We start from the raw sequence: 22,032 nt of genomic DNA on the forward strand, positions 1-22,032 counted from the left end.
GAAGTTCTATGATGTCTGTTTAGTCTATTTTAGGAAAATAAATTACTAGAATTGCTTCTTCTAGGTAAGAATAATGGTTGAACTGGAAAGGAATTTCAAGATTCAACTGGTTCTCTCTACCTAAAATTTACAGGCAGCCAGCTTGGGGAGGCTGGGTGTCTGGCTGTCCCACCAGCACCATGAGGCACTCCACAGCCCACTGCAGGTCCTTGCTGGGGCAATCATCCCGAAATGCCTTCCTGTGTAGTCTGTCCCAGACCAATACTGACTCCTCAGTATGTGAACCCGAGCAGCAGCTGAATGCATTAGAATCCCAGGAGAGCTGGGCCTCAGGGCAGCGGAGTGCGCAAGCAGGCAGCAGCTTCACTGTGCACACCACCTCAACATTCCCAACCACCACCAACCACACATACATTCCGTGGGGGAGGGAAGTGTGATTCTGGAGACGCTCAGAAAGGTTAATAGATTGGTAAGCTACTTACTAACTGAAAAAAGGGAGGGAAAACCATGAAAGTATGCTTCTGGAGAGTTGCCTTGGAACAACAAATCAAACCAAAAATTAAAACAAAGAAACAAAACATTTGAGAAATCAAAATTAAGGCTAGAAATGCAAAGAGTTCTAATAACCTTCCAACTGTAAGTCTGGTTGCCTGGGATCAGATTGCAAATCAAGAGTTACACATGTTTTTCCACCAACAATGATTTTTTTTTTTTTTTTTAAACCAAAGAAAGGGCAACTGGGCATTCCCCCTTTACGTTAAAAGGTTCACCCAGCACATGAAAGCCAACCAACTCATGTAATGTGTTTTGTTTCCAGGGCAGGAAATTCCAAAGGGAAGGGAAAATAATCAAACAACTAGGCTTCAGATCTTCCACACATTAACCCTAATCATGATTCCAACAGTTTATAGGGCTGGGCTAGTTTTTTTTTTCCTATGAAATCAAGGGTCCCCCCGCTCCCCACCCCAAAAAAAACCATTGCTGTCCAGTCGATTCTCACTCATAGCAACTCTACAGAACAGAGAACTGCCCCATAGGGCTTCCAAGGTTGTAATCTTTACAGAAGCAGACTGCCACATCTTTCTCCCGAGGAGCAGCTGGTGGGTTCAAACTGCCGACCTTTCTGTTAGCGGCTGAGTGCTTAACCACTGTGGCACTGGGGCTCCTTCAAAGTCAAGGGTTAGGGAGAGAGAATTCATAAAAATTCAGGTTTTGGCTATCTATTTTTTCCTAAAGGAGAGAGTCGAGGTTCAAGTTCATTATAATTTTAATTAGGAAATCGTACATTGTTCAGTCCTGTAGAAGATGGTAAGTTCTTCCCCCTCTGACTAAACACTGTATCTGTCGCTGTTGTTAGGTGCTGTCCAGTCGATTTCGACTCATAGCAACGCCATGTGACAGAGTAGAACTGCCCCGTAGGGTCTGGCTGGAATCTTTATGGGAGCAGATTACAGGTCTTTCTCCCTTGGAGCCTCTCGGTGGGTTCAAACCAACAACCTTTCCTTTGGCAGCCAAATGCTCAACTGTTGTGCCACTAGTGCTCTTTAAACGTTGTACAGTGAAACCTGTGAGAACCGGAACTTGACTGGACTGCCTTGTTTTTCCAGATGTAGAACGTTTTCTGCCGTTGACAGCGTGCAGTCTTACACTTTTCTATGGCTATTAGTGCAAAATATTTGCGTTTTCCTTCTGACAGGTTTCTGCCCTATACAGGTTCCAGCTTTCACAGGTTTTACTTAGCTATGGGCAAGTAAAAAAGAAAAAAAAATTATTGGGTGCTTCAGTCTTAGTTAAAATACCTGGTTACTGGCTAGGAGAGCTCTGTGAATGACTCACAGCTGCACAAAGAATCAACAATGAGCACAACTTGCGACACACTGCAATCGCCAGAGAGCCCAGTGGGTATTTCTCATCCTAAAATTTACTAATTAATCTGATATACAGTGCCTCGCTGGAAGAGTCGGGACTCCAGTCTTCACAGGTTAAAGGGAAGACAGGCCTCCTCGGATGCAGCATGATAAATTCTGGCAGGGTGAGGAGGCAGGTGGGTTTACTGTGCAAAGAAGAGTGGACTGGGCAGGGGGAACGCGTAGCATCAATCCAGAACAGTGAGATCCCATGTTAAGAGAACAGACTGGGCAAAAGTCAATGTAAAAACCAACTTTTTCTGGAAAAATCGAAGCTGGCAACTGCCCGTAGGTATTGTATCAGGGAAAACATCTATTTTAAGAAGTGGATTAAAAACAACATAAGCAGGTTAAAAACCATTACCTTCATCTTCCATTTCAGAAAACTGGGGCTGCTGTGACAGCAAAGTTCAGAACACAATACGCAGATGAGTAAGGTCAGAACGTTTCTTGATTTGAATGTTTTATTTTAGATGATGGCTTCTTTTCTGACCTGGCTTTGTGTGTGTGTGAGTTTACACATGGGTTAGCCATCCAAGAGACCAGCACATGAGAGAAAGCAGTTCTTTCTGGCAGCAGTTCCTCTTATGAGCTTTTGTTCAGCATAGAACTGAGCATTTATTTGGAACAAAGATGAGCCTTTATAAATCATGGACACAGAGATTAAATTTGCTGGCAGTGCTGGCAATAAAGTGAACATTAAATAAATGAGTGAAAGAAAACAAGGATGGGCTCCCCTGTTGAGAGCCACTTTTAGGTCCCATTTAAGGACTTCACCAACCAGTGTCTCATTTTAATACAGGGATCATTTTTTTCGTTTGTTTGTTTTAATTGACAGGCCCTGCAACACCCTCAAGCCAACTTGCAAATTTTCTGCATTATTTAAAAGATTAGACTATAATTACTGTTCCATTTCCTTGCGTGGTTTCATAACACAAACCCTACATTTTTCTGTTTTGCAGATGGAAAACAGTTTACAGCACTGTTTCTCAAAATGCAGCCCCTGGACCACTGGCATTGGAATCACAAGGGGGCGTTTTATAAATCCAGATTCCCAGGCCCCACCTGAAGCCTACTGAATCAGAAACTCTAGGGTGGGGCTCAGGGGAACTGCATTTTTAAAAGCGCTCCAAGAGATTCAATGCACAGTAAAGTTTGAGAACCATGTATTTAGAAGGCATAGAGTCACTATCTTTAAAATAAAACAAAAAAACCGAAACCTGTTGCTATCGAGCCGATTCCGACTCATAGCGACCCTAAAGGACAGAGCAGAACTGCCCCAAAGGGTTTCCGAAGAGTGGCTAGACCTTTTGGTTAGCAACCAAGCTCTTAATCAATGTGCCACCAGGGTTCCATCTTTACAATACAGCCTTGACTGTTATATACTGGTTGAATTAATTTGTAAATTAAAAATTAGAAATATCTAAGATTAAATCATTACTTGCTGGATGTTACAATTTTCCTTTTCTTTAGTACAATGAGTTGTTATGACTTTATATCAACTCCAGGAATGCTCGGACACAACCGAGAGCTGGAAGCAATATTCTAGAAAAGCATCCATTTGTTCTGCTCAAAACAGCCTACTATACTTTTCAAAGAGGAGGTTGGGACTTGGGCACCAGTATCTGCAATCTCAGGTCATCTTCTCATTTGGATTTTTAAATTAACGAGATTCTCTCTCTGACAAGTTTGGTGCAGTTTCCTGTCCAGCTTACAGTTAGGAAGATTATCAGAAAATAAAATATCAGGCAAATGAAGCAGGTCTATCAAGAAAGGAAAAACCACGTTTACATAGAGAGGGATCCCGGCGGGGACCTGGGTCACTGAATGAATGCGCTGCAGGGGGCCACACAAAGGTATCAGGTTTGGGATGAGAGTGAAGATGAGAAGATACAAACAGGTGGAGAGGAGAGTCGGTTCTTGAAAGAGAAGAGGAGGAGGAGGAGGAATCTGACACTAAAACAGTGAAAAGAGAAAAAAAAAAGGATAAAGGCAAAAGGAAACTTTACAGACACAAAGCAAAAAAAAAAAAAAAAAAGATAAACTAGGTTTTAATATACTCACATAAGCTGCAAAGAAAATAGGGTCATGTAGTACATCATCATTCCTCTACTTGACAATAGAATACAAGTGCTTTTCAGAGAAAACAAATTTGTTGTTGTTTTTTCCACTGGTTATTTGTTCTGCAACAACACCGTGGAATAAAAATAACTCAGATTTACCTGGGCACAGATTCAGCAGTATGATCCACTGAAAATAATACATCTTTAACCTACCACAACCAGGACGTTCTAAAGGAAACCATTTGCTTTTCAGTTGGAAAGGGTTGGAACTTGACTTTTCATAGTTTGTTTTTTATGAGAAGCACTTATGCTTACTTGAAAACTAAGGATGTTACTGAGATGCAATGACATGTTGAGGTCCCAGGATCGTGACAATGGAGTGCTAGGCTTTCTAAGGTGGTCTATGTTGGGTGCAATGGTTGGGCACGTTGAAAAGGATGCTATTACTGCCACCTTTATGTCTTACAGCTGGAGAGATACATAGTGATGGGAAGACCACTACAGCTCCCAGTCAAAAATTTTCCCCAATAAAATGGACCAAGCTTTCAGGTTAAAAGGAATATTTTGCTTTGGATACCAAACCCACTGCTGTCAAGTCGATTCTGACTAATAGCAACCCTATAGGACAGAGTAGAACTACCCCACAGGGTTTCTAAGGCTGTAATCTTTACAGAAGCAGACTGCCACATTTTTATCCCTCAGAGAACTGGTGGGTTCAAACTGCCAACTTTTCAGTTAGCAGCTGAGTCCTTAACCACTGCACCACCAGGGCTCCTTTGGACAGGTGTCCAGTTATATCTTCCATTGATTAAAGATAAATCCCTTACACCACATCCTGTTTTGAAGGCAAAAGGGAGAAAAAAAAATTATTTCATCCTCTGTTTAAGGAACTACCAACTTATTCCAAAGAAAAGACAATGCCTCACAGCATCAAAGGCAGACTGTTATTCCATTTGATTCCTCTCTTTCACTGGCTGGGACCTATTAGACGACATAGCTCGGGGAGGGGAAGCCAGAGGTGATACTAGGGGAGAAGCACGTTCTTTAATGGGAGCTTTTTTAGTTTGACATGTCTACTCAATTAACCGAAGTGGGCTTGGTCAGTCCAAAGCTTCCACAGATCTACATATGGACAATTTCAGAGGTGGAAAACCATATTCCAGTTAATCAACCCGTTCCAAAATCATGAACAGTGAGCCTGTACTTCACAACGACCAGGATGTGTAGTAACAGTACTCTGGCTAACCTTTTAAAAGTCCTTATCTGTTAGCAAGGATGGCAAGACTATGTCTCATAAACTTTGGACATGTTATCAGGAGGGATCAGTCCCTGGAGAAGGACACCATGGGAAAGTAGAGGGCCAGTGAAAAAGAGGAAGACCCTCAACGAGATGGACTCACACAGTGGCTGCAACAGTGGGTTCAAGCATAGCAACAATTATGAGGATGGTGCAGGACGGACCGAGCAGTGTTTGGTTCTGTTGTGCACAGGGTCGCTATGAGTCGGAACCGACTTGACGGCACCTAGCAACAACAACATCTGTTAGACGTATCTACTGAAATTTTGACAGGTGAAATATGATGTCTGGGATTTGTCTTAAAATACTCTAGAAAAACTAAGTGGGGGTGGGAGAGATAGATGAAACAAGAATACTAATTGTCGAAGCTTGGTGGTATAAACATGGGACTCATTACATTAGTATCTCTGTTTTGGTAGATTTGAAAATTTTCTGTAAAAAAATAAAAATAAATTTAGTTCTGAGAAACAAAACAAAGAAAACAACCCTCACAAAGGGGTCTGCACAGTGCAGTGGGTGATTCTGGTCCCAGGGCCAGAGTGGGCGAGATCAGGACAATGGAAGATCGCCTTCGTTGAGGTCATCCATGCTTACCGATGTCCACACAGTACGGCTTTGCTCATGTTGGGTGCCTGTCTCTCTAAGGGGATCTACAAAAGCAGCCAAGCCTGGGGCATGAACCAGGGCTCCAAACGCTGCCACCAGATAGGGCTGGTTCTCCCGGACCATAGCGGACGTGAGTTACTTCCATTTGATTCAGAAACACTGCTGCCTTGGAAAAGTTCCTTTTCGTTCTCTATAGCCCAGTTGCTTCTTTACGTGAGCTGGGCTATGGCAGATATTCAAAATTAGCCAGCCTCCTTCAGCACCACATGAACTGAAAACTGCGGCAAAGGGAAGGAAAGAGGCTGTGATCATGCCATGGACACTACATAGCCGAAAAAAAAAAAAAAAAAAAGAGGAAATTCTCTGTGGACAAATACCGTGCAAAATTCAGGATATGTTGTAAACTGAAAAAAGCAGGTGCTGATCAGTATGTATAGTATGCTATTTTTTTATAGAAGGTGGCATAACATATATATTTTCATGAAAAAACACTGGGAGGGTAAACAAAAAGCTAATAAAAATGGTCACCTCTGGGGAAAGACAAGATGGGGGGGGCAGGGATGGAAACAGAACTTCTCAATGGTGCCTTCTGAATAATATAGTCTTGGCTTTGGAATTATGTAAATATATCACCTATTAAAATTAAATTAAGGTGAACTATAAAATCTGTGGATTGTTCACAAGGCTGCCCATCCACATAGGTGTATTAAGAACGGGCTGTCCCTCCCGCTCTTGTGCCCTGAGCTGAACTACAGAAGACTGGGTTTTGTTGATCAAGATGGCAGGATCATTTCCATTTTTAGGTATGTCGTCCTAATTGTTAAGTCCCTTTGATTTACATGAATACTTCAGAATGTTTTACCCTCATTTACAAACTGTCTGCAATTGATAAGCCCCCCTAACCCCACCCTCCATTTTTCTGATTCTCTGGTCTCTTGGTTAAGTAATTAAAATCAGTTGCCGTTGAGTCGACTCTGACTCAGGGCAACCCCATGTGTGCCAGAGTAGAACTGTGCTCCATAAGGTTTCCAGTGGCTAATTTTTTGGAATTAGATCACCAGGTGTTTCTTCCGAGGTGCCTCTGGGTGGACCTGAACCTTTCAGTTAACCATCTGTGCCACCCAGGGATTCTGGTTATAGAACTGGTGATGTGTAGATCCACATTTAGTGCTCTGGACACAGGGCCAGTAAAAACAGACTTAGAGGGATTCTCAAGAAGAGGTCAAACAACATTAAAACGGTCACTGGCCAGTGCCTGGGAGGCTGTGGGTTTCCGATTGTTCAAGAAGGGTGTATACACCAGCAAATCAGATTCCAGCCCCCTGGGCTCCCAGAACTGAGAGCTCAGCTGCATAAATACTACTAATGAGAAGGGGGAGAAAAAAAGGGGCTGGGCCTGACTGGGGGCAGCACCCCCCTAGACTATGCCACTGAGACACAGCTCACCTGGACACAAAGGCACCTCAGAAGGTGTAACCTCAAGAGGGAGACTCCTGAGGGATTGAGGGAAAATGTCCCATGAGACCAAGGGGAGAAACAATAACAAGGGCCTCACTTATTTTCAAAGAAGCCCCAGTGGCACAGTGGTTAAAGCACTTAGCTGCTAACCAAAAGGCTGGTGGTTTGAACTCACCAGCCTCTCCACGGGAGAATGATGTGGCAGTCTGCTTCTGTAAAAATTAAAAACCGAACAACCAAACTAGTTGCTGTTGGGTTGATTCCGACTCATAGCGACCCTATAGGACAGAGGAGAACCGCCCCACCGGGTTTCCAAGGAGTGGCTGGAGGATTTGAACTGCCAATCTTTCAGTTACCAGCGGCTCTGCAGGAGAAAAGACCTGGTGATCTGCTACCGTAAAGATTATAGCCTTGGAAATCCTATGGAGCGGTTCTACTCTGTTCTATAGGGTTGCTGTAAATTGGAATTGACTCGACGACAGTGGGTTTGATTGGGTTTGTCCTCACAGGGACGTGGGGAGGGGGCAGAAGGGGGCAGACAGCCCTGGGCAGCCACAGCAGCTGCTCTGAATCAGCCAAAACTGTTGCTGGCGCCACAGTGAGCTTCAACTCCTTCTCTCCTCTCCCGTGTCAGCTGGTCCTGACAGCCTGGCCTTACCCTTCCTGCAATGAGGGGGCTACAGGGCCCCCCAGCAGGGGACCTGGATCAGGACAGGAGCCCATGAGGCGGAACTCTGCTGTGCTTTTCCAAGTCAGACTCTCTCCCTGGTTTGCAGCGGGACCCCACCAACAACTAGTTCACCCATCGAGGGGTGAGGCCACTCCAGGGGAGGAGTTTCTGTGGCTCAGTCACTCTGCATTTTGAACAGTGGTTGCGAGTGACGCTAAACTGCACTAATCTACAACTTGTGGCCCTGCCAACACCCGACAATCGTTTTGACCTAGGAGTCCCAGGGCCCTTGGTTCAGACTTGTCAAACTGATTTTAACTTTGATAAAAGCGAGCCTAGTGCACAAACACAGTCTGCAGGTAGTTGAGAGGGCTCTCGGAGGGCTCTTGGTGGATTTTCTAGAGGATGGGCTCTGGCTTTCTCTGAAGGCCTCTGTCAGGGTCTGGGAGACGGCACAAGGACAGGAGAAGGACCGAGGCTCCTTCCATGAAGCCAGGCCACAAACAACTAGGCTGACCCAGATAGGGATTAAGCCTCCAGTGCGCCCCTATGGGGGCAGCAGAATCAGGTCCAAATGATGCTGCAGGCTCCCCAAACTGCATTAAGGCTTACAGGAGAATGAATTTCATTATGTTCTGTGGGTCTGTGGAGTCCCCAAATTGTCGCTGGATAGTCGGAACTACCGTTGGCATTGCTGGCTTGGAGGTTTGGAAATCACGTGGGTATATTCACTCCCCTGTACTTTGGCAAATGTGGAACACAAACAACGAGGTGTCAATATCTGCTCAGAGGCAGTAAATGTGCCCAGGCCTCCACATGGGGAAGGTGGAATTAGCAGTTCAGGACCAGCCTGCCTCCCTAATGGGGGGAGGGGGAGTGGCTGCTGGTTCGATATGTGTTTATATGCACAATTGGCTAGAAATAAAAAACCTTGATTTCAGCAGGTTCTAAAATCTAAAAAGAGGAAATCTGATGGGGGTGGGGACAACCTATTCTTAGTTTCAAATTTTAAGCTCCAAGAGCAAAGGGAAAAATAGAAAGATTTTTGGGTTGCGTTGGAGGGGTAATATTGCCTCCCCGACCGTGAGCAAACACTTGGAGAAGACACTGGAGAAAATGCGCCCATTGATGTTCAGCGTGTCTGAATTTTCCCAGCCCCAGCCCCTGGCTGTCTCCATCCCCATCACTCAGTGACAGGCCCCGTTTTCTTTGACACCATTTCATCCCCTCTGGCTTTTTATTCTCACCTGTCTCGGGATCGCTGAAGTCTGGCAAAGTAATTGTATTAAGCTGTCGTCTGTCAGCAATGGTTCTATCTAAGAGGCTGCTCCCACGTCCAGAATCGCTGCAAAACACAGCTACAAATGTCAGTCATTGGAGGGGGGAGGGGAGGAGACATAATCAACCCACACCGGCTCCTGAAATGCAATAACACCTTTTGCGTGCTCCAGCTTCTGCAGCACCTTCCCACTCGTGAAAGAAGCATCTCCTGCGGCCGGGCTTGGCCAGGGCTCCTTCCAGCATTCAATATCGCAAACTCGCTTAAACCACACCCACCAACCCTGGCTAGGTTTAGCCCCTTTCGTGTCATTATGAGATGCAGTGATGAAACCTTCCAGCCAGGCTCTCTGTCCACCTAACCGGCATTCTGAGTTGTGCAGTCTGAGGGCTCATCAAGCCTCTGCCTCCTCCACACGCCACCCTCAGCGTGGCTTTATGAACCAACCACTTGACATCGGTACTCCTAAACCGCCTGGGGGAGGGCAAAACCGGAGCAACAGTGAGGAGATCAGTGGGTGCCAGGGCCTCAGGAGCAGAGGGAAGAATAGGTGGCACACAGGGCATTTTTTAGGGCAGTGAAACTATTCAGTAGGATTCTGTAACAGTGGGCACATGACATTACACGTTTGTCAAAACCCAGAGGACTGTACAGCACCAAGAGTGAACCCTAATTTAGACTGTGGACTTCAGTTAATAACAACATATCAACATTGGTTCAACGCCGTAACATATACAATACTATGACAAGACGTTAGTAATGGGAAACTGAGCTGGGGAGAGCGGGGTTATAGGGGAACTCTCTGTACTATCTGCTCGATTTTCTGTAGATCTAAAACTGCTCTACAAAAATAATGTCATTAATTACAAAAAAAAAAAAAAAAAATTCACCTGGGGACATTTCTAGAAAATGGCCACATAAATCAGAATTTCTGGGGTGGTCAACATTTTTCAAAGCTCCCCAGATGGTTCTAACATGCAGCTGGGTTTGAGAAGCCCTGGCCCCTGTTTTTCAAAGGGAGAGCACAGCCACGGCCTCGTGTGCATGCCCAGAACAAGCCTCTGTGATGAACCGTGTGGTTATTATCCTTCTTTAGTAGGTTAGGAAAAGGAGGTGCAAGGTGACACAATGAGTTGGTGGCCAGCAGAGCTGGAACTGCAGCCTCTCTTCAGCAACCCCAAGCTGGAGAATATGGCCGGTCAGTGCATGTCCAGGGGTGTGGACAGGACACAGCAGGGTTTGGGGGGCAGCCTCCCGGCCAGCCAGCTCTCCTGCAGTCTTCACCGAGCTCCCACCTCCAGAGGCGCCTGTGAACCCAGCTTGGGCTATTCGTCGGGCAACATCACCTGGGAGGCCACCTCAGGCCAAACTGAGGATGAACACAGTTCACGGACTTCAGCTCACGTGGACTCTCTTTTGGATTCTCAGAAGCTTGTAAGCAAAAATAATGGCATTTTTCTTTTTTCTTCTGTCATGATATTCTATCAAAGCAGCTCCAAAAAGAATCATATCTGCCTCTTGAGATTTGACTCCAGTGTTTTTCTTTAAATCTACTTTTTTTGTCCAATCTGGAGGCCCTAAGAGTGACTTTTGTTGTTGTTACAAGTTCAAATTCTACAATAAACAGGACACAATTTCCTTCCTCTATGCAGTTGTTGCTAACAGTGGTACAAATAAGATTTAGTATGAAACTTAATATGGTTTGCAGGCTGCAATTTCCATGTCCAGTGATGTAGTCAGAGAAATCCACAGGAAACAGAAGGAAACTTGCTTCGGGACAGATTATTTGTCAACCTCTACTTAACTACATCATCAGATACATGTTTTTCTGGAATATACGCCATTAATTACTTCCATGACTGAGAATAATAAATGTCTCTGAGCGGAAGACAACATACAAGTACGTACAAAATTTCACTAATCACGTTGTTAGCTGCTGTCAAGTCGATTCATTGATCACATTACTGACTGAATATATATAGCAATTAACTGTTCTTTTATAAAATTTAAAAATAAATATTACATAGAGTTAATTTTTCACAGTTAATATTTGCAGTGTTAGTATTATAGAAAGTTAATATTGTAATGGATTTCCACTTAGGAGTTCTTCCAGAAGACACTAACTCAAAATATAGCAATAGTCTTCATCACTCCGGGGATTCCAGGAAACACAATGACGCACTGGCATTGCAAAGGAAAGGCTTACCTGGGTTCTCAGTAGACCAAATCTCAGGAAGCGCGTCAGAAATGCTGAGTATTTTGGCCACAATCCTCCAGGCTTCCCATCTAACCAAGATTCAGATCATGGGTTGACTGCCACCTGCAATGCTTTGGGAAGGACTCTGAAACTGAGGTCCTGGAACCCAGCTGGAGGGCCTGAGTTCTTATCCTACATCTGTAGGGCATTCTACTAATGAGTAGGTCACTTTGGGCAAGCTCATTTCCCCTGTGTCTCACTGACTTCTTTGGTAGATACCAATGGGATCATGTGCCTACACAGAACTGTGTAAGGATGAAATGAGGTTGTGTGTAGGAAGCATTTGTAAGAGTTAAAACTGCTAGGCACACACAAGGTGCCACTATAAACACACCCCTACAACATACATACATATAACATACATTAACATGGCTTGACAACTCCTACCCTCAACCTTCTGGAGCAACTGTAGGAGGCTTGGGAAGCTGAGTGAAGGATCTCCTAGTTCAAATGTTAGAAACCCTATCTAAAACCATAATCTTAATCTATGAACCTCATCCACTGATTAACAACACAGGATCCATTTCCCATCCATCAGCTAAGAAACTACCTCCAGTTACATTCCTTAGATTGTCTTCCATATTTTTTTTTGAAAACACTCTATATGCAACAACTAACTACTGAAAATGGAGATGTTTTTGCTTCCACACTGAATGTTCTACCTCTAAAAATAATTAGGTATTTGTGACTGATTGTGAATTTTCTGGGCTGTTTGAAGCAATTTTTAGTGCTTCATTACATGGTGCAAAGTCTTAACCAATCAAGAGTTGCCTTTCCTATGATCCACAGAATGTGGGAGAAGAGGCAAGGTGAGGCCTTGGCCAACCCTCGAGTTTCCTTAACTTTCTCACTCAAGTCAGTCTCTCTAATGTAAGCCTAAAAGTTGCCCTTCCCTCTCTCTCTAGGACACTGTATTCTTGGACATCTAACATGAACCAACCATTCCCTTTCTCAGCCCAGTTTCCTCACCTCTTCTTGGCATGGCCCTTAGGCTGCCAGGAGTAACTCTCAAGGAGAGAGAACACTGGAAGGAACCCCCAATCCATGGCACAAAAGCTATAGACACCACACATCCAGGTGATTTCTGCTCCCCAGTAGGACTGAACATTGACAGTAAACTGTAATAACAGTTAAAGTTATACCAGAAATTGGAAACCTCCCTTGGAAATTCATTTGCTACAGCCACACAGATGTTAACACAAGAGGCCAGGTGGTGGTAGACCAGGAGTCAGAACCCTGGAGTTCTTGTTGCAGCTCTGTCTCCTCTCAGCTCACAGAATAGTGCTGGGCACACAATAAACATGAGTGTGAGAGAGGGGCCTTGGATAAAAACCACAGCAAGGAAAGGAAGTCATGGGCAAGTACGAGAGGGACCTCCTCTTTTTCTCCAGGCCCAAGAGGCCTGATGACAAGACTCAAGTTCCTAACATTCTTGAGCCTCAATTTTCTTATTAGTAAAACAGATGTGACATAACATGACATTGCCTAATGCTACTCTGAAGACAAGATGAGAAAATCCCTGGTGGCGGGAGAAAAGCTCCACCAAAATGCACTATAAGTGCTCATGAGTAGGAAATGGAGTCTCCAACTTCCAGCTAAGGCTGGAGTCAGGGGTAACTTTATGAAGTGATTGAAATAGGGCTTAGGAAGAAAATTTTTTCTTCCAATCACTTGGAGACGTCAACTCATGGCTACAACCTAAGGGTCCAGGTGGCAGCGAAAGGAGGAGAAAGAAGTGGTTGGTTAACAATAAAAATAAAGGAAAAGAAGTTGGTTGTCAACTCAGAGGCAGCTTGCTGTGGTGGAGAGTTGTTAGACAGACCTGGGTCTGAACCTCAGCTCTACTGCTTAACTGGGAAAATTTAGGCAAGTTATTTACCTTCCTCGAGCTTAAAGTTTCTTTCTTTATGAAGTGGAAACAACAGTAGCTATCTCACAAGGCTAATGTAGGGATTGAAGAAAACGTGTAAGTGACCTAGTCCGGAGCTGGCCCAGAAGAGGCTCAACAAGTGTTGTTCAGCTGAAATGCTGTTACACTCAGCTCAGAGGCCTGCTGGGACCTTCTGCTGAGGCTCCCGTCAGAATTTTTTATTTTAAGTGGCCAAGTGGTCATCAGTTAGCAACATGCACAAGAACTGAGGGAGCTTTAGACTTTACTAAGACAGAGAAGACAAAACATAAGATAGCTGTCTTGGTTATCTAGTGCTGCTGTAACAGAAATACCACAAGTGGATGGCTTTAACAAAAAGAAGTTTATTCTCTCATAGTCCAGTAGGCTAGAAGTCCAAATTCAGGGTGCCGGTTCCAGGGGAAGGCTTTCTCTCTGTTTGCTCTGGAGGAAGGTCCTTGTCATCAGTCTTCCCTTGGTCTGGGAGCATCTCAGCACAGGAACCTCAGGTCCAAAGGACACGCTCTGCTCCCGGCCCTGCTTTCTTGGTCTCTCTGCTTGCTTCTCTCTTCATGTCTCAAAAGAGACTGACTTAAGACACTATCTAATCTTGTAGATCTCATCAATATAACTGCTGCTAATCCATCTTATTACGTCATAGTGATAGGATTTACAACACATAAGGAAATCACATCAGATGACAAAATGGTAGACAATCATACAATACTAGGAATCATGACCTAGCCAAGTTGACAGATATTTTTGGGGGACACAATTTAATCCAGAACAACCGCTTTCTTCCCTAACTGCAAGCAGAACTGCAGACCGAGGGGAATAAAACCAGACTTCTGAAATTACAAACACCTTGCCAAACATACCCCTGAGGAAAGCCACCCACCATTTTGCTCACAGCAAGAGGTGAATTCTCAGCTGCAGGTGGAGCGTTATTTCCAAGTTTCCAAGGCTCAGTTCAGTAACTAGGCTTATAGTGTGATTTCCTTCAAGCCAAAATAGGAGGCACAAGTTGCTGAGAACATGAAGTCAGGGTCTAGTCTCAACCTGACCACTTGCTTCCTGCCACTGTCCCTTCTTCCTCTGTGCTGTCTCATCATCTGACCACTCTGGAGGCCTCAAGACTCAGGATGAACTGCCTGGATTCAGGAGGGAGTGGGCGCTCTGGTGGGGCAGTGGTTAAGTGCTATGGCTGCTAATCAAAAGGTCAGCAATTCAAATCCACCAGCCACTCCTTGGAAACCCGACGGGGCAGTTTTACTCTGTCCTACAGAGTTGCTATGGGTCAGAATCAACTCGACGGCAGTGGGTTTTTTGGGAGGAAGAGTGGAACAACCTGGACAGCTTGAGCAAAGGTCCCACAACTGAGCATGCTCAAAAACAAGGGCACCCTGAGGCAGGAAGTCAGTATCCACCTACTCCAGGAAGACACAAAACTGCTTCCTACCAAAATGTTTTCTGCTCAGTTCTGATTTTTAATTTTGAAGGGATGTTTCTCACATACTTGCTCATGCAATTCTACCCTTTTCTAGAACCCTCTGTGATGCGATTGTAGGTTCCAGGCTATTGGACCCACAGCTGCCCTTCTCTAGAAAACTGCAGTGTGCTGGCCCTCGTTAAGACACAGCCCTTCCTTCTTTGGTTTTATTCTATCGCCAGGGTCACTTTTTACCCAGCATGCCGAGGAGGATGCTTAAATCCTCACATTGGTAAGGGCTACAGGAGAAACGTGTATTTATATCCCAGAGAGAAAAAATAAAAGTTTCAAGAAAACAAACAGGAAGCTCCTCAATAAGCGGCTGCTAGATCCACCACCCCCTCTCTGAAGGCTTAGGGGAGAGGCTCAAGGGAATAAGTCTGAGCAACCAACGGACCCTCTCCCTCCCCACCCCCAGCCTCTGAGCCTGGAGCCAGGGTTCCTCCCTGCTCTGGTCCTGAAAGATCCTTCAGGAAACGGAGGAAGTATGGACACAGCCCAGGCATTTGGTTAAGTATTTTTAAAAAGCTTTCCAATTCTGCTATTTTTTTCTCCTCACATTCAATATTCTTGGTTGCTAAGTGGGAGGAAATGTGGGGAGGTGGGAGAAGTGTGGAGAACTGAGGGAAAATTGGCAATGTGAAAGCTGATGGATTTATTTTCTCATTTCTGAAGGGGGTACAGGCAAAGGAATGTGCTCCAGTGCTGTGCAGCCGGCCTGGGCCGCGTCTCCCATTAGCTGGGCAATGGGATGAAGACTTTCCCCCAAATCCTGCTACTTCTGAGAGGCCAGGGATGGGAGGCTTTGAGGGGAGATAAATATGGGCATTTTCTATTTTTGCTCACAGACTTAGAGAAGTAGACTTTTTTTAAATTAAAATGATCTTTATTTTCAGAGCATACCCACGAAAGGGAGGGAGCCAGTCTCACGATGTCTACTGCTCCCAGAGGATGATGGGAGCACAGGGCAGTAGAGTGACTTGCCACAGGCAGCGGTGATGGGCGGAGACTCTAGTCTCAGTCTTGCAACTTGAGCTCTGCAAGGAGCTGTGTGGTTCCCTGGCAGGCAGGGAAGGCTCAGTGGTTGACTTTCTAGTCTGGGCTCCCTTGCCTTCTGGCCGCAGTGCCTGCAGTGCCTGCTGCTAGGGCCACCGTCCTTAACAGGGCTCTGATTTTGAACACATTTTTTTTTTTAAACTGCAAACACTTTTATCAATCAATGTCTCCCATAGAACCCTACATCCACTTTGCTGCTCCTCCAATCCCATCCCACCTTTGCACACCCCAGGTCTGCATGCTGTGCCCAAGGTGGCCAGCCCACTCCCTGCCTCCTTTTGGGCTAGGCAAGCCACTCCCTAAGGGCACATTTTCAAACTCAATACAAAAATGAGTTTCACATTTGAAGGCTCCTGACTCTCATGGGCAGGAATGAGCTGTCCACATACCTTGCTATGAACTTGTGAAGTATTCTGAGCATACGGGTGGTTAAGTGAATTCGCTAGAATCATTAGGTTCCTTTTCATTAGATTACTTCTTTCACAGAGCAGGGCACACTTAGTAATCCAAACACACATCAAGAAAAATTGTCTAAGATTTGGAAATGGGCAAAATAGATTATTGGGTATCTTCCAGTGGAATACTCCTTAGAAGTGAGGACGGTGAGACTTTGTCTCATTTACTTTGGACACGTGATCAGGAAGGACCAATCCCTGGAGAAGGATATCATGCTGGCTAAAGTAGAGGGTCAGTGAAAAAGAGAAAGACCCTCAGAGAGATGGAGTGACACAGTGGCTGCAACAATGAGCTCAAGCATAGCAACAACTGTAAGGATGGCGCAGGATTGGGCAGTGTTTTGTTCTGTTGTGCATAGGGTCACTATGATTCGGAGACAACTTGACAGCACCTAACAACGTAATAACCAGTGGAAGGTGGGGTGTTGATTAGTAGACCCTCCTGGGATTATCTGATTCTATGGGGTATGCACCTCTGACTGACTTCCTGTTGACTAGACTAAAGGGGTAGAAATTAACCTGTAGAAAACTAACAGAAACAGTAAGACACATAAATTTTGTCTGGTAAGGAGTCCTGGTGACGTAGTGGTTAAACACTTGGCTGCTAACCAACAGGTCGGCAGTTTGAACCCACTAGCTGCTCTGTGGGAGAAAGATGTGGCAATCTGCTTCTGTAAAGATTACAGCCTTGGAAACCCTATGGGGCCATACTACCCTGTCCTATAGGGTTGCTATGAGTCAGAATTGACTCGACGGCAACAGGTTTGGTAGAGATACAGTTGATTCCTCCCCACCCCCACAACTGCAGAAAAGATAACTCTAAGCAAAACATTTCATTGCCCTAGAAGATATTATTTTTTCATCTATTCGCAAATTCATCTTGCCTATCTAGCTAGCTATCTGTCTATCTATATCTGTTTTTCAAATTCTTCTTTGAACAGGTCTTAACATTTTACTTGTTCCCTCAAGAGTTAGTGAAGTAAATAAAATCTTTGTCATGTATTATTTTATATTTGTCTGAGTCATGATTGTAATTTTTTGAAAATTAGACTTTATCATGTCCATGGTGATTTCCCCTCTCCTTCGTAGGATGCAGCCTGTTGTCTTTTATTGTTACTGTTAAGAAGCCCATCTGAAACATGTAACTCACTAGTCTATCCATTAACCACCAGGAAGGTGATGAGAATCGTTAAAGAGGGTAAGTAACTGGCTGGTACAGAGAAATCAGATCAAGGTGAATTGTGAACTGAGCCTAGAGGGCCACCATGGCAGCAAAAGCAAAAGAAACCCACAACTTGGAGGCTTCAGCAGCCACTGGGAGAAAATCCCATTAAAAATGGAGCGCGAGGCCCCCTGTTACCATCTTCTACTCTTGGGGACCTGGAGGTGCACCACGGTGGCAGAGTTAATGCCTGCTAAATGCCAGTCAGAGATAGCCCTGATAGGCAGCGGCACACACAAACACTATGCAAAACAGGCACTGCTGGTTTCTTACCTGGGGTTGGTTAGGTTGTAGCAGGATTTCCATATCTGTAACATGTGCTTACAGGTGAGGAGAGCCTCATCTGGGCCCCTGCAGAGCGACTCCAACTTCACTTTGGAAAACAGTAGTCTATGGTGGAGAGACAAAGGGAGAAAACACAGCTCAAGCCAGAGTCCCCCAACACAAAGTGGTCTGACTTCGAGCTGGAGACTACTGCACTTGTTTTAGGAGGGGGATTATCCAAAGGCTTGGTCCAAGGGAAGCAGGCTGGAGAAGAACCAAGGTTCTAGAACTCCCAGCTAAACAGATGGCTTTGCATAAATCTAACTACTATGGCAGATATAAGTACAACATGACCACGGGCGGTCAGGTTAAAAGCATTAGAATGGCTCCTTTTACTCAGGACACAGGAATTTATGCAGAGCATGGTTTTTGGAACAAAATTAATTTTGTTGTGAAACTTCGAATATTCATTAAAAGTGAATCTTGATTTGTTTACAAAATTACACAAGAGATGTGACTCAGTTGATATAAGTATCTATACATAACCTTACGTGATAATGCTCATTCTGTGAAGGTGAATGAATCTGCTGAGCTTCGAAAGGCTGAACTGAGGCACATAAAGAAACATGGCATCTGGCTAAGGTCCTCTCCCCTTTAATGTTCCCCAGGCCTGCTTTTTAGGGGGTAGGCCTTCACAAACTCACTCAATAATCACAAGGTGTCTCTTCCCTCTTTGTACTTTCATTCTCCATCCAGACCTTCTGAGCACTAAACTTAGAACCTTCTCCCTCTCTTGGCCCCCCAGTTATCCCATTCCCAAATTCTACTTACATCTGTATGCTATGTCTCTGGACAGCTCTCAGAATGAGTCTAGATACCCTTCTGATGGTCTTCCTGTCCCCTGACTTCCCCTAAGAAATCTTATCACAAAGACCTCCAAAATTAATTTTCATTCCCAGCTCAAGAAGCTGACGATTCCTTTCTGTCTCTAATACTAAACCCAAATTCCTTATCTAGTCCTTTGAGGCCCTCCACCAACTGGCCACTCCTATTTTACTTCACCAATATGATTCTGGGCCACACATAGTATTGGACCCTTTACTTCTCCCAACACAATTCACTGGCCGAACACTATGCGCTTTCCTAACTCTATGACTACACATGCCATGTCCTCAATCTTCCCAAGTTCAGTTAATCCCCACCTCATCAAATAAGTCTTCCACTGATACAACTTTTATGCCTTTATCTTCTCTACTCAGTAAGTACCATAGTAGCTGGTATTTGTTGTTGATAATAATTTAAAAAAAGAAAAAGCAAAGGAGGAACTACTATTTATTAAAGGCCTACTATGCCAGGCCTTGTGTTTGCCACTTTGCATAGAATATCTCATGTGATCCATGTAACAACTCTTCTAGGTAGGTGGTCTTTATCTCCCCTCAACAAATAAGGAAACCTAGGCATTTCCTTTGGTTATTTTCTGGATGTGATTTTTTTTCTTGAAAAACCCTAATATCTCCCTCTCTCTAGCCTTACCTCCATAGTGCCTAGAATTGTGCACTGAGATCAATGAGTATTAAATCAGCATCTGCTCACTGACTATCCTCCGTATAAACCACAGAAGAAAGAAAGGTGTTTGTAGTGATTTAAGTTAGATCTAAATACCCTTCCATGATGATTCTCATCCTGTGAATTCCTCAACCATGCAGGATGTACAGTCCTCATTCAAAGGCATTTCAAGGAGGAAAGTCTCTTTTTCCTCTATGTGAGAGCAGATGAGGGTGGTCCTAACCAGTCACTGCCCAAGCTCAGGAATGGGTCAGCACCAACCACTCCCACCAGCCGGCACACAGGAAGCCCGATGCCAGAGGCTCCTAGTGGGGTAAGGGCTGCAGCCTCCTCAAGCCTGGGTCTGCAGCAGCCAGAGCTGATGGGATGGGAGGCCAGGCAATGTGAGGGATGCTGTCCCTGATCTACAAGCAGGTGGGCCCAAAGAACAAGGCTAGACGTGAGAATAGGGCTCAGCTTCTGCCCAAAAAGATCTCAAGAAGAATGGCAGTTCCCCTGAAACCTTTTCAGGACCGCCTACAGGAAGGCAGCCATCCAGGGCGTCTCAAGGGGTTTTTAAGGAGTCAAGAAGCAGACTCCTGCTCATGTCTTCATGAGTCCAGAACATGGTAGGAGTGCTCTTCTACCAGACTGTCCTACAAAATGTGGGTCAATGGCAGACAGGATACAGAGGAAGGAGAACTGCCAACAGCCACCTGTCAGCATTTGGTGGAGACCTACTGGGGAGCCCAGAGACTTTCCCGGATGAGGTGATTACCAAGCAACTGCGGCCAGGGAAGACCCCACTGAGGACCATGGGGAGCCCAGGGAGGCCACACAAGTGCAGATGTTGAGTCTCTGGGAGGCCCAATGAGTCCTTCCGGCTTAGCCAAGCTTGGAGCTTGCCTGCCCCAGGGAGGGTGTGGAGGTCGTGGGGAAGGTTTCCCAGCATACAGGCAGGAGTGTGGCAGCAATTACCCATGATTCCTTTAACTGTACCCAAAGTACAAAACACCAAAGCTTGTCTCTAAGCCTCAGTTTAGGGGAACAGTTCTGTGTAAGGCTTCTTGGCTGGAAAAAGAACTTCTAAGTAACATGAAACAACGGCTTTCAAACACTTGAGTCAGGATATGCCGCTGAAAAGGTGTGGGCTGGATTTAAGAGAGCCAGACAGGAAGAACAATAGTTGAATTACTAAGCACAGATGATGGAAAAGGCACCTGGAAGTAAAGCAAGAGGAACAGCATGAAAGAGAGATGTACAGAAAAAGGAAGCTAGAGAGCCCCAGTGTGGGAGAAAAACTGCCAGCCTCGCAGCCGTGACGCAGGTATTCCCAGTACAACGGGCAGGAAGACCCGGCCAGCCGGACTCTGGCCCTCCTTTGAATGCATGTGTAAAAGCAGGAGCTGCCTCCAAGACACGGTGCCTCTTTTCACCATTTCCCAAACTTCGGCTTGTTTATAAGGCAGAAAACAATACTGAAAACAGAACAAGTGATACTTGTCATCATGTTTGCTGAACCCTGCTCACACATTTCAAGATTGTTCGAAAACATCTGGCTGGATGTACGCTACATCAGCAGAGAAATGAAGAGTACACAAACAGTGATTAGCATTAATTTGCTGTGCTTGATGTCCAAAGATATTATGGATTCCATCTTCTAAGGAAATCCTGAGGCAAAAACCAAGTTATGAAAAAACCTGGGATCGAAGGGCCTTTAATACATTTCAAGATGCTAACTGTCAACCTCGTAAAGAGGGCAGAGGAGACATCTGGGCCAAGAGGGCATGCTGGCCACACCACCCAAGTCCAACCATGAATGAAACAAGATGTTTCTCCAGAAGTCTGTGAAGAAGCCACATGCTGGGCAAATGATCTCTTCCTATCCCCTACACTTGGCTCAGAGTCCTCGTGGCACAGTGGTTAAGAGCAAGGCTGCTAACCGAAAGGTCGGCAGTTCGAATCCACCAGCCGCTCCTTGGAAACCCTATGGGGCAGTTCTACTCTGTCCTATAGGGTCACTGTGAGTCGGAATCACCTCGACGGCAGTGAGTTTTGTTTGGTTTTGATACAACTGGTTCAAAGTGCATTAACGTAATTGTTAAAAAAGAAATATCTCGTTCAGAGAATCTCTGAAACCGTACAGGAAATTAATGAAGACTACAATCACACTCATAGAAAAACCTTGCTAAAATACCAACCCTGACCACACCACTGATACTCATGCTTCCGTTTCACCCACACAAAGCCCAAATTCATCATCACATACAATGTCCTTCAAGATCTGCCTCCCGCCCACAAGCTTAGCTTCTGTCTGTCCACTGCCGCCGCCCCCCCCCCCCCCCCCCCCCCCCCCCCCCCCCGCCGTGTACATCCACCACTCCAGCCACAACCAGCTTCCCCCATGATCCACTCTCCTTCATGCCTCTAGGTCTTTGCATAGCTGCTCCCTGTATTTCAAATGCCTGCTCCACCCATTTCTGCCTTTTAAGCACTACTCGTCCTTCAAGATTCAGGTCAAATAGCATCCCCCACACTGAAGCTAGCCTTAAATAATAGGAGTTGAACCTCCCAAA

The 22,032-nt window shown here is 45.2% G+C and overlaps 1 protein-coding gene across 1 annotated transcript in view; it reads right to left on the reverse strand.

The window, feature by feature from the left end:
- Positions 1 to 22,032, reverse strand: part of TTC7B (tetratricopeptide repeat domain 7B) — a 271,431-nt gene that overhangs the window by 63,405 nt on the left and 185,994 nt on the right. Inside the window, exons 15-17 of the mRNA XM_023731656.1 lie at positions 17,921 to 18,037; positions 9,189 to 9,346; positions 7,990 to 7,994 (exon numbers count right to left, since the gene is read on the reverse strand). Coding sequence (XP_023587424.1) covers positions 7,990 to 7,994; positions 9,189 to 9,346; positions 17,921 to 18,037 — 280 coding nt within the window. The remainder of the gene's footprint in view (positions 1 to 7,989; positions 7,995 to 9,188; positions 9,347 to 17,920; positions 18,038 to 22,032) is intronic.

Source organism: Trichechus manatus, unplaced genomic scaffold (assembly GCF_000243295.1).
Source record: "Trichechus manatus latirostris isolate Lorelei unplaced genomic scaffold, TriManLat1.0 scaffold00045, whole genome shotgun sequence".
Classification (NCBI taxonomy): domain Eukaryota; kingdom Metazoa; phylum Chordata; class Mammalia; order Sirenia; family Trichechidae; genus Trichechus; species Trichechus manatus.